The 14,119-nt window shown below is 52.1% G+C and overlaps 1 protein-coding gene across 2 annotated transcripts; it reads right to left on the bottom strand.

Annotated features, from left to right (window-relative positions):
* Positions 1 to 6,956: 6,956 nt before the first annotated feature.
* DMRTA2 (DMRT like family A2) lies at positions 6,957 to 13,835 on the bottom strand. Of its 2 annotated transcripts, XM_032303168.1 has the most exons (3): positions 13,450 to 13,835; positions 11,294 to 12,124; positions 6,957 to 9,984 (listed from the first exon to the last, which is right to left on the bottom strand). In XM_032303168.1, exons 2-3 carry the CDS (start codon positions 11,847 to 11,849, stop codon positions 8,933 to 8,935), a joined length of 1,608 nt encoding a protein of 535 aa, XP_032159059.1. In that variant the 5' UTR covers positions 11,850 to 12,124; positions 13,450 to 13,835; the 3' UTR covers positions 6,957 to 8,932. The 2 variants fall into 2 exon arrangements, with proteins under 2 accessions (XP_032159059.1, XP_032159060.1); XM_032303169.1 differs by lacking the exon at positions 13,450 to 13,835 and having other exon boundaries at positions 11,294 to 12,491.
* Positions 13,836 to 14,119: the final 284 nt, after the last annotated feature.

Below are 14,119 nucleotides of genomic sequence, written 5' to 3'. Positions count from 1 at the left end.
ATATGAGTGAAATCATATGGTATTTGTCTTTCTGTGATTGACTTACTTCACTTAGTGTTATACTCTCTAACTCCATCCATACTGTTGCAAATGGCAGGATTCCATTTGTTTTTATGCCTGAATAATATTCCATTGTATGCATACATATACCACACCTTCTCTATCCATTCATCAATAAATGGATACTTGATTGTAAAACAAATTAGTGTTTTTGTATTCTTTGGATAAAAACCCAGTAGTGTGATTGCTGGATGGAAGGGTAATTACTATTTTTAACTTTTTGTGGAACCTCCATACTGTTTTCCAGAGTAGCTGCTCCAGTTTGAATTCCCACCAACAGCGCAAGAGGGTTTCTTTTTTTCCACATCCTCGCCAACACCTATTGTTTCTTGATTTTGGTCATTCTGAGAGATGTGACGTGATATTTCAATGATTTGCATTTCTCTGGTGATGAGTGATATTGAGCATCTTATCGTATGTCCCATTTGCCATTTGGATGTCTTCGTTGGAGGAATGTTTGTTTCTATCTTCCATCCATTTAAAAATTGGATTATTTGTTTTTTGGGTATTGGCTTGTATCATTTCCTTATATATTTTGGATCCTAACCCTCTAATGGATGTGTTAGTGGCAAATATCTTCTCCCATTCCATATGTTGCCTTTTAGTTTTCTTGACTGTTTCCTTCACCATGCCGAAGCTTTTTATTTTGATAAAGTCCCAATAGTTTATTTTTGCTTTTGCTACCCTTGCCTCAGGGAACCTATCTAGAAAAAAGCTGCTAGACCTGATGTCAGATAAATTACCACCTATGCTCTCTTCTAGGATGTTTATGGTTTCAGATCTCACATTTACATCTTTCATCAATTTTGAACTTATTTTTGTTTATGCTGCAAGGAAGCAATTCAGTTTCATTTTTTTTATTTTTGCATGTTGCTGTTCTGCTTTCCCAACACCATTTATTAAAGAGACTGTCTTTTTATCATTGGGTATTCTTTCCTGCTTTGTCATAGATTAATTGACCATATAATTGTGGTGTTATTTCTGGATTTTCTATTCTCTTCTATTGATCTATTTGTCTTATTTTTGTGCCAGTGCCATACTGTTTTGATCACTATGGCTTTGTGATATAACTTGAAGTCTGAAGTTGTGACTCCTCCAGCTTTTCTTTTCTTTTCAAGATTTCTTTGGGTATTCCAGGTCTTTTGTGGTTCCATACAAATTTTAGGATCGTTTGTTCTAGTTCTGTAAAAAATCCTATTGGTATTTTGATAGGGATTGCATTAAATGTATAGATTGCTTTGGGTAGTGTAGACATTTTAACAATATTTGTTTCCAATCCATGAGCATGGAATGTCTTTCCATTTCTTTGTGTCATCTTTAGTTTCTTTCATCAGTGTTTAATAGCTATCAGAGTACAGGTCTTTAAGCTGTATGGTTAGGTTTGGTACTAGGTATCTTATTATTTTTAGTACATTTGTAAATGGAATTGTTTTCTTAATTTCTCTTTCTGCTGTTTCATTATTGGTGTACAGAAATGCAACAGATTTCTGGGGATTGATTTTTCATCCTGTGACTTTACCAAATTTCTGTATCAGTTCTAGCAGTTTTTTGGTACAGTCTTCCTGGTTTTCTACATATAGTATTATGTCATCTGCAAATAGTAAGAGTTTTACCTTGGATTTCCTTTATTTCTTTTTGTTTTCTGATTGCTGTGCCAAGGACTTGAATAGAAGTGGTGAGGGTGAACATCCTTGTCTTGTTCCTGACTTTAGGGGAAAGGCTCTCAGTTTTTCCCATTGACAATGATGTTAGCTCTGGGTTTTTCATATGTGATTTTTAATTGTGTTGATGTATGTTCCCTCTAAACCTACCTCTTTTTTTTTTTTCAAGATTTTTATTTATTTGAGAAAGAGTGTGTGTACAAGTGGAGACAGGGCCAGGAGAGAGAAGCAGACTTCCTACTGAGCAGAGAGCACAACACAGGGCTCTCTCCTGAGACTGAGCTCCATGTCAGGTTCTGCACTCAATGGGGAGTCTACTTCAGGATTTTCTCCCTCCCTCTGCCCCTCCTTACCGCACTCGCTCTCTCTCTCTCTCTCTCTCTCTCTCTCAAATAAATAAATAAATAAATCTTTTTTGGGAAATAAATAAAATAAAATAGAATCTGGGGCTCCTGGGTGACTCATTCAGTTAAGTGGTCTGACTTGATCTCAGCTCAGGTTTTGAATTCAGGGACATGAATTCAAGCCCCACGTTGAACACCACATTGGATGTGGAGCCTACTTTAAATAAATAAATAAATATTAAAAATGGAAAAATCAACTCTTCAAAACATAAAAATACAAAAATAAACTCTCCACTCAGTTATGTTACTTATATCTGTTTTGCTTAGATCTCAAGCTATGGCCTTGTCTGGTCCTTTCATTTGGGGCAAATTCCTCTGTCTTCTAATTTTGTCTAAGTCTCTGTGCCTGCTTCCATGTATTAGGAAAGTCAACTACATCACCTGTTCTTGAGGGTAATGGCCTTCTGAAGAAGAGGTCTTATAGCGTTCTGCAATGTGTCCTCTGTTCCCTGGGACCTCCAATGTGTTTTGCATGCAGTCTGCTGTTGTATCCTTGCCACATTTTTCTTCAGGCCAGTGGTCTGCTGAGGTCCTCTTTGCCTACTGTACACAGTGTTTGGTCCCTGGCTTGGGTGTGGCACATTTTCACTAGATATACTCTGGACTGCTTGCGAAATAAGACCTGTTGCCACTGCCACCAAAACCAAAGCCTCGCAAAACTTCTAGGTCAGTAGAAGTGGTGTTGGCAGGGATTTGGACTGGTCTTCTGAGTGAGGGGGCCATGCCATGCTGGAACTGAGGTTAAGTACAACTGAGAAGGGTGGTTGTTCTGAAGCATGGAGTGCGGTGTCTGGTGTAAGCAAGTTAGGTATGGAGTGTTGGCACTGCTCCGTGTTTATGCTGATGAGTAGGGGAGGGAAGTGGTGCCATCTAGTTCCTCTGCTCCTGGAGGGATCTTTTCATGAAAACTTTAGGATGTGCTCTAAGATGAGCACTTTAGGATGTGCTCTAAGGTGAGCAATAACCTCCCCACTGTGTTTTTCAGGCATTCTTGAGATCACTGTTTCCAGGCTGTATGTCCACAAGCTGTTTGCTCTGCCTTTTTATCAAGAGCAGCCCTAATGTCCTCCAAGCTCTCCCAGAGCCAAGCACACTGACCTTTAAAACTCCAGGCTTTAAGCCCTGCTGGTTGCAAGAACTCATGAAATTCAGGCCCTGTTGCTTTCCAAGCCAATTGCTATGGGGATTTGTTCTCCCCATGTACTCCCCTGTGTGCTAGTTTGTCTCTTGCCCTTCTCTGTGTCCATGGCTCCCTCCCCATGGTAACGGCCACTATCCCTTTCTCTCCCAAGTTGTGTCTCTACAATTCCTACCCTCTTTGATGTGGCCCCTTCTCTGCCTTTGGTTGTGGAGTTTGTTCTACGAGTCCTCAGATCAATTTCTGGGGTATTTAGGATAGTTGTCTTGTATTTGTGGGAAGAGGTGAGCCTAGAGTCCTCCTCCACTACCATGTTTCTCTCTGAGTGACAAATCTTGAACTTTGAGTTCCATTGGTGTCACTGGGCCTTGCGGCAAGTGAGGGTGATCCTCAAAGTAGAAGAAAAAGGTATGGCTTTCCAAGCAGAGGGACTTGCATGGGCAAAGATGCAGGAAAGTCCATGGTCTATTAGGCGACTCTGGGATCAGTGAGCATGTGAGGTGGGGATGGACAAGTCCGCAGAGGGGCAGAAAGCCACTGAAGCTAAATCTTCAGGGACTAGAGAGCAAGGAAAGTTTGAAAGGGACCACCTGTATGGGTGGGGATCCCTGAAGTTTAAGCTTCACTGGTGTCACAGTAAAGGCAGGGACCTGCTGCCCAGGGTCCTGATCCAGGACAATAATCTTCACAGGCTGCAAAATTTTAAGAGAATGATTTTCAGAGACCAGCCTTCTTGGAATGAACTGAAAAGATGAGAGGCAGAACTCCAGCATCTGGGGTCTCAACAACTGCCCACCCCCAGGCCCATGGCCTCCATTAAAGGAGTTTTATGTCCAGTGTAGAGAAAAGATTGGGTCACTTGATCCCTCCCAAGGCCCTGCTACCACCCACATGCTGACTCATTCTACCATTTGGTGTCCACATCTAGAAGCCCCGTAAGTTCTTCAAGTTCTATTTGTTGAGCGCTGAAATTTTTCCCCACCTTCCAATCTTGTCTCTGATCCAGGGGTCCACAGCTCTGTCACCTACAAAGAGTCAAACAGCCCAGACACCTGGGAATTCTCCATGAGCCCTCCTCCAGGTTTACTACCCCCAGCATCTATTAGATCAAGAGTGGAGGGTCTGGCTCCCAGTAGTTCTTGAAGTCAACCTTTTCTCTCCCTGTCCCTGCTCCCACTGGTCATTTTTGGTGCTACCATCTTACACGAATCCTCCTTAAATGGGTTTGGCCCTCCTCTAACAATGTATCCAGTCCAAATGCAAATTTTACTATGCAAGCTGTCACTGGCCTCCAGTACCCTCACTCTGAAACCCAGGCCCATACCCTGGAGCTTGAGGTTCCCCTTGTTCTGACCTCTGACTTCTGTCCAACATCACAACCTGTCCCCACTTCCTCCTTCTCCACCTGCTCTTCCCTCACCAACTTCCTGCCATGGATTACTAATGCTGCCCCTCACCAATGTCCTCAGGACTCAGCTGCAGCCTCGCCTTCCCTCAGAAGGATCTCCAGAACCCACACTCTCCCATCTGATGATCCTTCACCATGGCCTGTTGCTCACCAGGACACCTCCCATAACTTGTGACATTGTAGAGGATTTAAGGGAAATGTGCTCCAATCACTCAATTGCTCTGAACTGTTTGCTCCTCTATGAAATGAGACAATTCCCACACCAGAGTATCTAAGATTATAATAACTGCCTGGTCAGTTGGGCACTGAACTAAAAGTATTTTACACATTCTCTCAATCAATCCTCATAGCATCCAGACAGGCAGTCACCATCAGCCCCATTTCATTGAGGAGGAAGCTGAGGTGAAGTGTCCTAACTCGCTTTTCCCTGTGCAGACCTCTCTGAGCCCTGGGGTCCTGGTCAGTGCATCCTACTTGCCTGTTTAGTTGCTTCTGTCCACCCCACAACACACACACACTGTGAGGTTGTAAAGTGTAGGGATGGTGCCTGTCTTGCACTCTTGTGTATCCTAAGCTCCTAGAACTGGGTTTGGCATGAAGTAAGTAGTTAATAAACATTTACTTCCTGAAGTAATCTGTGAATGAATAAACTCAGCCAGAAACAGAGCCTGGATCCCAGCTCTTGGCTTTTTTTCATTCTGAGCAGGAACTTATATGGAATGAGCTGTGTACAGGACCTGGTACATAGTAGGTACTCAGTAATGTGTAGTTGCTGCTGTTGTGAAGAAAGAGGAGGAGGAAGAGGAGGAGGAGGGTAAGTTTTAATGACTACAACAGTCCAAGCTCCCCCATGGCGATCTAGGCCCAGGTCTTCCCAGTACCCAGGCCAGGCCCAACTCCAACAGACTGAGAGGAAAGTTTGGGAATAAATATGGACTGTAGAGGTCAAGAGGAAACTCCCACCTCACCTTCTGCTCCCCACAAAGAAGAAGTGATGGGGCTGCTGCCTCCCATGACTGGGATCCCAGTGGTCCTCCCAGTGGAACTCAGTGGAGCTCAGGCCCCAGCGCCCACCCACCTCCTGTTGAAGCTCAAAGAAAACAGAGGTCCCTTCTGGCCCAGCCCCACTCCCACCACTGCCATCTAACAAACTGGCTTCACCGTCCTGGTATCGGAGTCTGACTCGACAGAACCTAAATGTACAACGGTCGATGTCAGTTACTGAGCCTCAGTCCTCCTGACCACACAGGAGGCTGCGGGGTCAGGGGCATGCATGGGTGCAGCCCTCTGCCAGGTGTCAAGGTTGTGACTCACAGCCCTGGGGTTCCATTGCCAGGTCTGGGCCACCAAGACCCACGGGGCGGGGTGGAGAGGAACCTGGGAACCCCACCACGCCACCCTCTCAAAGTGTCACCACTTCAGCAATCATTCTGAGCTCAACCAAAGCTGCTGGCAGCCTGGCGCTGAGATGTGGCTTCCCCTCTCTGAGCCACAGGAGTACACGGGAGGGGGGGATTCTGCAGAGCCCCCACCTTCAGCCAGGAGAGACCGTTTCAAGAGAGGAGGAGGTTCACCTGGACAGTGTAGAGGAAAGGAGGTCCATAGTCCCCAAACCACTCTGGACCTCAGTTTCCTTCTTGGTAAAATGGACCCAATAATAAACAACGCACTGGATTATTTCAGGTTTGCTGTGAGGATGAACCAAAATACTAATCTTGAAATCTATGAAGCTCTGGATGTTCTCCACAGTGGGTAACGAGGGTCCTAAGCCAGCCCCTGGGGTCTGGCTTGAGCACCCACAGGAAACAAGGCACTCCAGGAGACTCAGTATAGGTCCCTCCTGAAACCAAGAGACCCTGAGCGATCTTAGGTTCACCTTGGATGGGAATTAAGGCAGAGGCCAGAAAGGCGGTGGCTGGAACCTGGACTAAGGGAGGACCTGATGCTTCAGAAAACCTGGAATAGGAGGAAGACATGGGAGACTTGAGGGAGCAGCCTGAAGAGCAAGAAAGTTCACACTTCTAAAAGCTCCCGCGCGCGTCTTTAGCCTTCCACTTTTTTTCTAGAAATCTTCCCTCTTCTCTCTCCTCTCTTCCTCTGCTTTCCTTCCTATCTTCATTCCCTTTCTCGTCCCTTCTCTGTTGCTCCCCATCTTTCTTTTCTCGCTCCTTCTTCCCCACCTCCATCTCATCGTCACCCTCGCACTTTATAACCAAACAGCCAAACCCCTTTCCAATTAAAGTGGAATTAGGCAACTCAATCAAATTAGTTCCCTATTAAAGCCCTTCTTTATTAAACCGTTTTCTTGTCCTGCTATTAAGTTTCACCGCCTGGCGGAACTCGAGCCGGCCCCAGAAGTTTACCTTGGGATGTCGCCGGGCCCAGACTAAGGGAGGGAGCACCCTGTTTCCCGGAGAGGGGGAGTCACCCTGCAGAGAGCGGAGCAGGCCCGGGGAGGTTGGAGGAGGTGGTCGGCGGGGGAGCCACTATTGCGCTCTGCCCCGAGTGAGGAGGGAAGGTGACTAGGGTGCTGAGCGAGGTATGACTGGAAGGCGCGTCCTCACCGCCACTTTCGGTTCACCCTACCTCTTGGGGAGGGCAGCGCCCCCCCACCCCCCCCCCCCACCCCAATAGAACTCCCAGGCCACGAGCCTTTGTGGGAAAACGGTCGCAGCCTTCCTTCTCCAGCCGCCGTCTCTATCGCCTGGGTTCCAAACCTCTTTGAGAAGGGAAGCGCTCATTGTGCGACCCCGGCTGTATCCAAATCTGGGGCCCGAGAAGAACCGGAATCCGGCCGCCAGCCTATCCGGATTCCCTAAGAGGCTCTGCCCGAGATCCAGGGATCCTGAGCACTGGCGAGGCCACCCGTCGCGCCCGCGCGCCCAAAACCGGAATGGGAAGGTGGTGGGGTAACCCGATGCGCAGGGGGCACCGCTCCCCGCGGGGTTTTGAGCCGCGCGCCACTCCCGTCGACGGGGCCTTCCCCGCGTCACGGAGAGTCTTCCGGCTCCACGGACCCGCGAAGGTCGGACACCAGCCGGACTGAAGTCTACCTGGCACCGCGGGCCGGAACGGGAAATCAAGACCTTTTCAATCCGGCCGCGGGAGGAGCGGGACGGGGTTCCGTGCTGTTTTCTTAGAAAATAACATTTATTTCTAGCTCATGTCTATGCGAAGGAAAGCACATTCCAGTGAGCCATTCTCTGCAGCAGCGTTTCCCGCTGCCGTCCCTTCCGGCCGGGCGTTTGGCGAGTCCCGGGAGGCGGGGATGGGCTCTCGGGCAGGCGGTTCTGGTCAGTCACTCGCCGCTCTGTTCCTGCTTCAGTGCGCACCTTGACCGCATCTTAGGGAGAGACCGGCCGCAGGCAAGAGGGGCGGGTGGGCAGGATTTGTCCCGAGTTTACAATATATTTAATCTATAAAATCTGATAAGTACAATGCGCGCATAGTCTACTTTTTTCCATTTTGTCCTTTTTTTGCTTGTTTTTGAATATTTTTCACGTTAATACCGAGGTCACCTACAGATTACAATTAATAACTTAGAATTCCATTTTATAACATTATACACTGGCTTGTATATATATATATGTATAGATTATATATAGATTTATACATATATAAAAACTCACACTGCACCAAGGAAACCCATGCTTATTGGCATAAGCAACAAAGAGAGCGACAAATACCGCAACGAGGAAAGTGCACCTTAGAACTTGTTTCCTTTTCTTTTTTACAATTGATATCGAGATATATATATATGTGTGTCCCAAAGACTCGACTCAGTGCCAGGAGAATTATACATCCTAAATTTATATTTGTTAGAGCGAATATTTTTTTTTAAAAAAATTTTAATAAGGAGAGGGAGACACAGAAGACAGACTCTCGGACTATCCTGCCATCCACTGGAGAACGGGAGGGTGGGATGAGCGCAGCAAGAGGAGAGGCAGGAGCGTGTGCAGCGGCCGCAGCCTCTGAATTCTCAAGAATTCCCGGCCTTTTGAAGGGCTGGAGGAGCCTTGAGGAGGTGGTCAGAAGATGAGGGTCAAGAACACGCACCCGCTCTGAGAACACCTGCATCTGTGGTTGCTCCCGCTTCGCTCAGCTCTCCACCCACCTTCCAAAACAAAACCGAAAATCCCCTTTGAGCGAGAGGACCCCAGCTGGGGCGCAGAGAGCGCACCGGGTGAAGAGGGAGCGGCGGCCCGCGGGATCAAAGCTGGGGTCCTCGTTCGGGGGCGGCCCGGCTGCCGGGCCCCTGGCCCTACTGCTTCTCGGGGGCGCCATTGACCATAGGCCCGTACAGACCGCCGCCGTAGGTGGGCTCCTTGTGCACCGCCGCCGCGGCGGCCGAGCGGTCGCGCATGAGGTCGCTGAAGGCGTAGTCCATGGGCGGGCGGAAGCCGAGTGTGGGGACCAGGCCAGCGGTCGAGTAGGGAGCCATGAAGGCCAGGCCACGACTGTGCGCCGCTGCCGCCGAATAGGCCAGGCGCAGTGGGCTGAGGCCCAGCGGCGCGCCCAGCGGGTAGGCGCCCCCTTCGGCGCCGAAGTGACTGGCGTTGGGCTGCAGTGGTGAGAATGCGGAGCGGCTGCTCAGCGAGCCCAGCGCCCCAGGCGCCATGGCACCGGCCAGCAAAGGTCTGTGGTGCGGAGGAGCGGCCGGGCCTGCCTGCAGCGGCGCGGGCAGCCCGGGCCCCCCAGCTGCCCCCGCGTCGACGCGGCCCGGCCACGCGTCGTCCGCAGCTGCTACTGTACCCACTGCGGCCTTATCTGGGAGCACGGCGGGACCGAGGCCGGCCGCCAAGCCCCCGCGGTGGTGGTTCAGCACCTGCTCGATGGCCTGCACCACGTCGCCGCCGCAACCCTGCAACACCAGCTCCAGGACGCCTCGCCGGTGGCCCGGGAAGACGCGCGTCAAGATATCCAGCGGCGTCCGCTGCCGTGGACTCGGGCCCCCGCCCAACCCTGGAGCGGGAGCGGCCTCTGCCTCTTCTTTGTCGGCCTCGGAACCGGATTCGGAGCCCAGTGGGCTAGCGGAACCCGGGCTGTCCTCCTCGCCGCCGCCTCCCGGGCCTGCACTGCCCGGGCAGCTCCCACCTGCCTCCTTGGAGGCCCGGGCCAGGGGCGACCCCGAGAAGGACTCGCCGTCGCCGTTCTCCGAGCCCGAGCCCGGCCGCACCTCCGGAGAAGATGTCCCAGGACCCGAGTCCGCACCGTCGGGTGATAAGGGCTTCCCGGGTGGCGGCTGCGGGCTGCCAGGGCGACCGGTCTGAAGCAGTGTCTTGGGGAACAGGTCAAACTTCTGTAACTTGGCCTCTAGGAGGGGAGAAAAGGGGATGTGAGGAGTGATTAGGGGCGGGGAGGTGACGGCACCCTCAGCACATCAGCCCTTTGGACCCCAGTTTCCTCTCTCTGAACCCGACAACCCTCATTCACTGGGCTCTGACGCCCCCTCCTTTTTCCTCCAGCATTCCTTATTCTCTGAGCCCCTAAGTCCTCACTTCCCCTACCTCCAGGGCGCACTCTTTCTGTACCAGAACCCAACCACCTGTGCCCTGTAAATTCAATGTTCAGTTCCCTCTTCCACATCTGCGTCCCAACACCTCCACCCTTATCCCTCCTTCCAAGCTGTACTCTGACCCGGAGAAGTGGCCTGACCCAGAGTTCAAGCGGGAGACAATATAACTTCCACCTATACACCTACTGTATAGGACCCCACTCCACACTCATCATTCCAAGAGCGAACCCAGCCCTGGGTGCCCTCTGGCCCTGGGCAATATAGCTTGTTACGAAAGACACGTTGGGTATCTAAGAGATCCCAAGCCTTTCTTCAGGCAAAAATAGAGCCATTATAGCTAATCCACCCTTTCCAAAGTTAAAACCTTAGAAGTTCTTCACTTCAAAGATGAGGGCTGAGATGGCCCCCAGTGGCCCCAGCCTTAATTTCTTCCCTCCCCAGAAAAAGGCAAGAAATCTTGAAGAAGAGGGTGCAGCCAGATGGGAGTGTGGGGGAGTGGTTAGAAGAGTGGGGATCGAGAGAAGCGGGAGAGCCCTATTCTTGAGAAAACGGGGACAAGTGGGGAAAGAAGCTGGAAAGTAGGAGCAGGCACAGCATGCGGTTGTCCGGGAGCATTAGAAACTTGAGAAAAGGAATCACAAGGGGAAAAGGAATGAGGGGTATCTAATACCTAGAGAAAGCGGTGCGGGGAGGGGGAGGAGGACAGGGAGAGGGCCGGATTTCTGAAGAGAGTTGGGAAGGCGCAGAAGGAACCAGGGCAAGTGGAGAAGAGCATAACCAAGGTTAAAGGTTCCATGCTGGGGAAACCTAGCCAAGTGAGCAGGGAAGGCGGGATCTGGCTGCGTTTGGGTAGAGGAGATAAGACTGCAGCGTCTACATTTGGGCCCGCGGTGAGAGAAAGGAGTAAAGGGCAAATTCTTCAGAAAGAGGAGAAAGAGTTTATGTGTTTGTGTCCCCAAATCAGGGCCTGGATGCGCAGCGAACTCTTAGCGGTCGGGCGTTTGGAAAAGGGGATTCTACTCTCTCAGTACCGAGACAAGTCCCTGGGCCGCGCGCCCCCAGGCCCGGGCCCTGCTCCCTTTCCTCCCGACCAAGCCGCGCGCTCACCTGAGCTCCCCGCGCCCGCTGCGCCGCCTCCGGTCCCCGCGGGCGCTCCCGCTCCCGGCCCCCCGCCGTCGGCGGCGCACACGGAGCCGAAGACCTCGTAGGCAGGTCGCGGCGGGATAATGCCGTTGGCGGCCGCGAGCGCCAGGCCCTCGGCAGTGCCGTAGAGCAGCTGTAGCTCGCGCGCCTCGTTCTCCTCCTGCGCCTGTTGCCTGCGCAGCGCCACCTGCGCCGCCATGACGCGCTGGCGCTCGGCGATGAGCGTGCACTTGGCGCACAGGCAGTCCTTCCAGCGGCAATAGCGTTTGTGGCCCTTGAGCGCTGACACCACGCCGTGGTTGCGGCAGCGCGCGCACTTGGGGGTCCGCGGGTACTTCTCCGCAGCCCGCAACAACAGCGGCGGCGCTCTCAGCAAGCCGCCCGCCACGCTCACCGGTAGCGACGCGGCCGCCGCCGCCGCCGCCGCCACCGACGCCACAGATGCCACGGGCGGCCCCGTCGCTGTCGCCGCCGCCGTCGCTGCGCCGGGCACGCTAGGTAGCTCGGAGCGTAGCTCCATGGCAGGACCTGGCGTAGAAGACCGTGGGAAGAAGGAAGAGACTTGCCGGGAAGAGCGCACGATGCGCTAAGCTACAGCGTACCCTCCAGGAGATCAGGCTTAGGGAGGGAAAATTTTGGTCGCGGAAGTTTGGCTAGTGGTTGCCAAATTGCTGGAAGGAGGTACCTTCGGATCCCCCTCGTAAAGCTGAGCTCCCCCACCCTATTCCCACCAGAACTCTTCTTATATCTGATTTATGCGCTGGGTCTAAGATTTCGTTTGAATCAGTGGTTCAGCTGGAAAAAATAAAAACAAAACAAAAGACATATAAAGTTTGAAAAGTCACTGGTTCAGGTGTATATAACGAGAAGTTGAAAAGGATAATATTATCCCCCTAAAGTTTAGCTTAGTTGGGGCGAGATGGGTAGGGCGAAATGTTTGATCGGGCTTGGATTAGAGAGAAATTTTTTGACCCAGCAGACTAGACACCAAGAGCAAAACAAAACAAGACAAAAAAAAAAAATTGAGAAGAAGGGCTCAGTTTTGTGGAAAGGTGAAAAGGAGAGCGCTATCAAAGCACACAAGGCATAGAGTTCAGCGGGCTGGATCTGAAGTTTTCATGCTGGAGGGAGCAGGAGAGTTAGAAAAATCAAGAACAGAAAAGAATAACTCTAGGAAATAGAGTGAAGGCTAGATAACAAAACAAACATCTCAGTAGCAAAGTTAGGCCTTGGGGCCCCAGGGACCCGTGGAAATGTGGGGGCTACAAGTTTCATGGTGCGGGGCCTCCAGGGAGTGGGAGAGGAAAATGACTGTGATGGGTTGACTAGGCTTGGGGAGAGTTAAAAAGAAAATTAAGCAGAGGAAACTTTGTTTGGATAGGCAGACACAGCCGGAAGATTGGCTTGTGGGGTGAGGAAAACAACAACAACAACAAAACCGCTGATATGGATGTCTGGGTCCCAGGGTTCACGTGGGGGAGAGAGGTGTGCATGAGAAAAAAACAAAAACAAAAACACCCTGCAGGCAAAGATTGTGGGTGGGGGTGGAGTAAAACCTGTGGCACGATTTTTAGCCCTGCAGTCTGGAAGAATAGTCGGGAAGCAAGAGGTATCTTGTGAAAAGTTAGGTATTACAGGAGGGAGATCCCTGACCCTCTAACACTGCTGTCTCTTCCCCTCCGGGTTTAGGGACAGAATCGTCAGACACGCCCTCCCTATCCTGGGATCCCCGGGGGACCCTACTTGGGTACAGATTCTCTAGTTCTTGTGTCGGAATTGGGTTCCTGGAACTTGGATGGCCCAGGAGACAGCACCGAGGCAGGGGAGTCGCCTCTGGAACTGGCTGTGGAGTCTCACCTGCGCCGCGGCCCCAGAAGGCCTAAGCAGGCCCAGCCCCGAGCTTCCGCCCCGGTCTCCTCTAGGTCCCGGGGTCCCCGCCAAATCCCGGGACCGAGTCCTGGTGTCTCCGCCCCAGTATGCTAGATCCCTTCCCTTTTGAGCTGCCTCTTCCCTCAGGCCCCAGAGGCCGCGAAGTCCCTAGGGCCGGCGTGGCCCGGGCCTCGTCAACAGGGCCCGCAGGCCGGGCCGCCTCCCCTGCCCTCCCTGCGTCCCTCAACTACCTGCCTCGGGCTCGGGATCCTCCTCCTCCGCTGGCGCTTCACGCACCTCCCAGCTCCACTCGCGTTGCTGGCGCTCTTGGCCTCTTCCCCCTGCCCCCGGTCCCTTATCAGACCACGTCACCCTCCTTCAGTCACCATGTCCGAACTTCCGGACCCCCTCTGAACGCTGCGCAGTCCAACCCTTCCGTCGGAAATTCGAGCCAGGGGACCGGTTAGGGACCGGCTGGCTGGAGCCCGCGACCCGGCCCTTGCCGCGCGGCGTCCCCTCGCGGAGCGCGCGGGACGCTGCGCACAGCCGCGCCCCAGTTGCCCGGCGCTGCCAGACTCTCAATGAGCCGCTCGCCCGCTCTATTGTTGCTCCTTAGGGCTCCATTAGACAGAATTGGACAACAATGTGGCGTCTGCCATTGGCCAGGGGAGGCAGACAGCGCTCTGATTGGCCGGGCCCGCGCCCGGGGAGCCCCGCATTCTACAGTGTCCGAAAGATTCGAAACTCCAAAAGCTCCACTGAGTGCCTCCGGGAGGGGAGGGGCGCGCCAGGGAAGGAGTGGAGAAAAGTAGGCTAGGAGGAGCGTTGAAAATATCGTGACAAGTAGTTTCCGTGCGCCCGAGAGCGTGTGAATTGCGCCTAATTACCGTGTCCGGTGCGCCTCTACGTAGCCGTGTGTAA

This window comes from Mustela erminea, chromosome 10, assembly GCF_009829155.1.
Source record: "Mustela erminea isolate mMusErm1 chromosome 10, mMusErm1.Pri, whole genome shotgun sequence".
NCBI classification, from domain to species: Eukaryota; Metazoa; Chordata; class Mammalia; order Carnivora; family Mustelidae; genus Mustela; species Mustela erminea.
The sequence above is the reverse complement of the archived record's forward strand: the minus strand, read 5'-3'. Positions and strand labels throughout refer to the sequence as shown.

Coding starts and splice junctions, on each gene's coding strand:
- DMRTA2 (XM_032303168.1), bottom strand. CDS start 11,849: ATGGAGCTACGCTCCGAGCTACCTAGCGTGCCCGGCGCAGCGACGGCG. Junction 9,985..11,293: donor AGCGGGCGCGGGGAGCTCAG/GTGAGCGCGCGG, acceptor CTCCCCTCCTAG/AGGCCAAGTTACAGAAGTTT.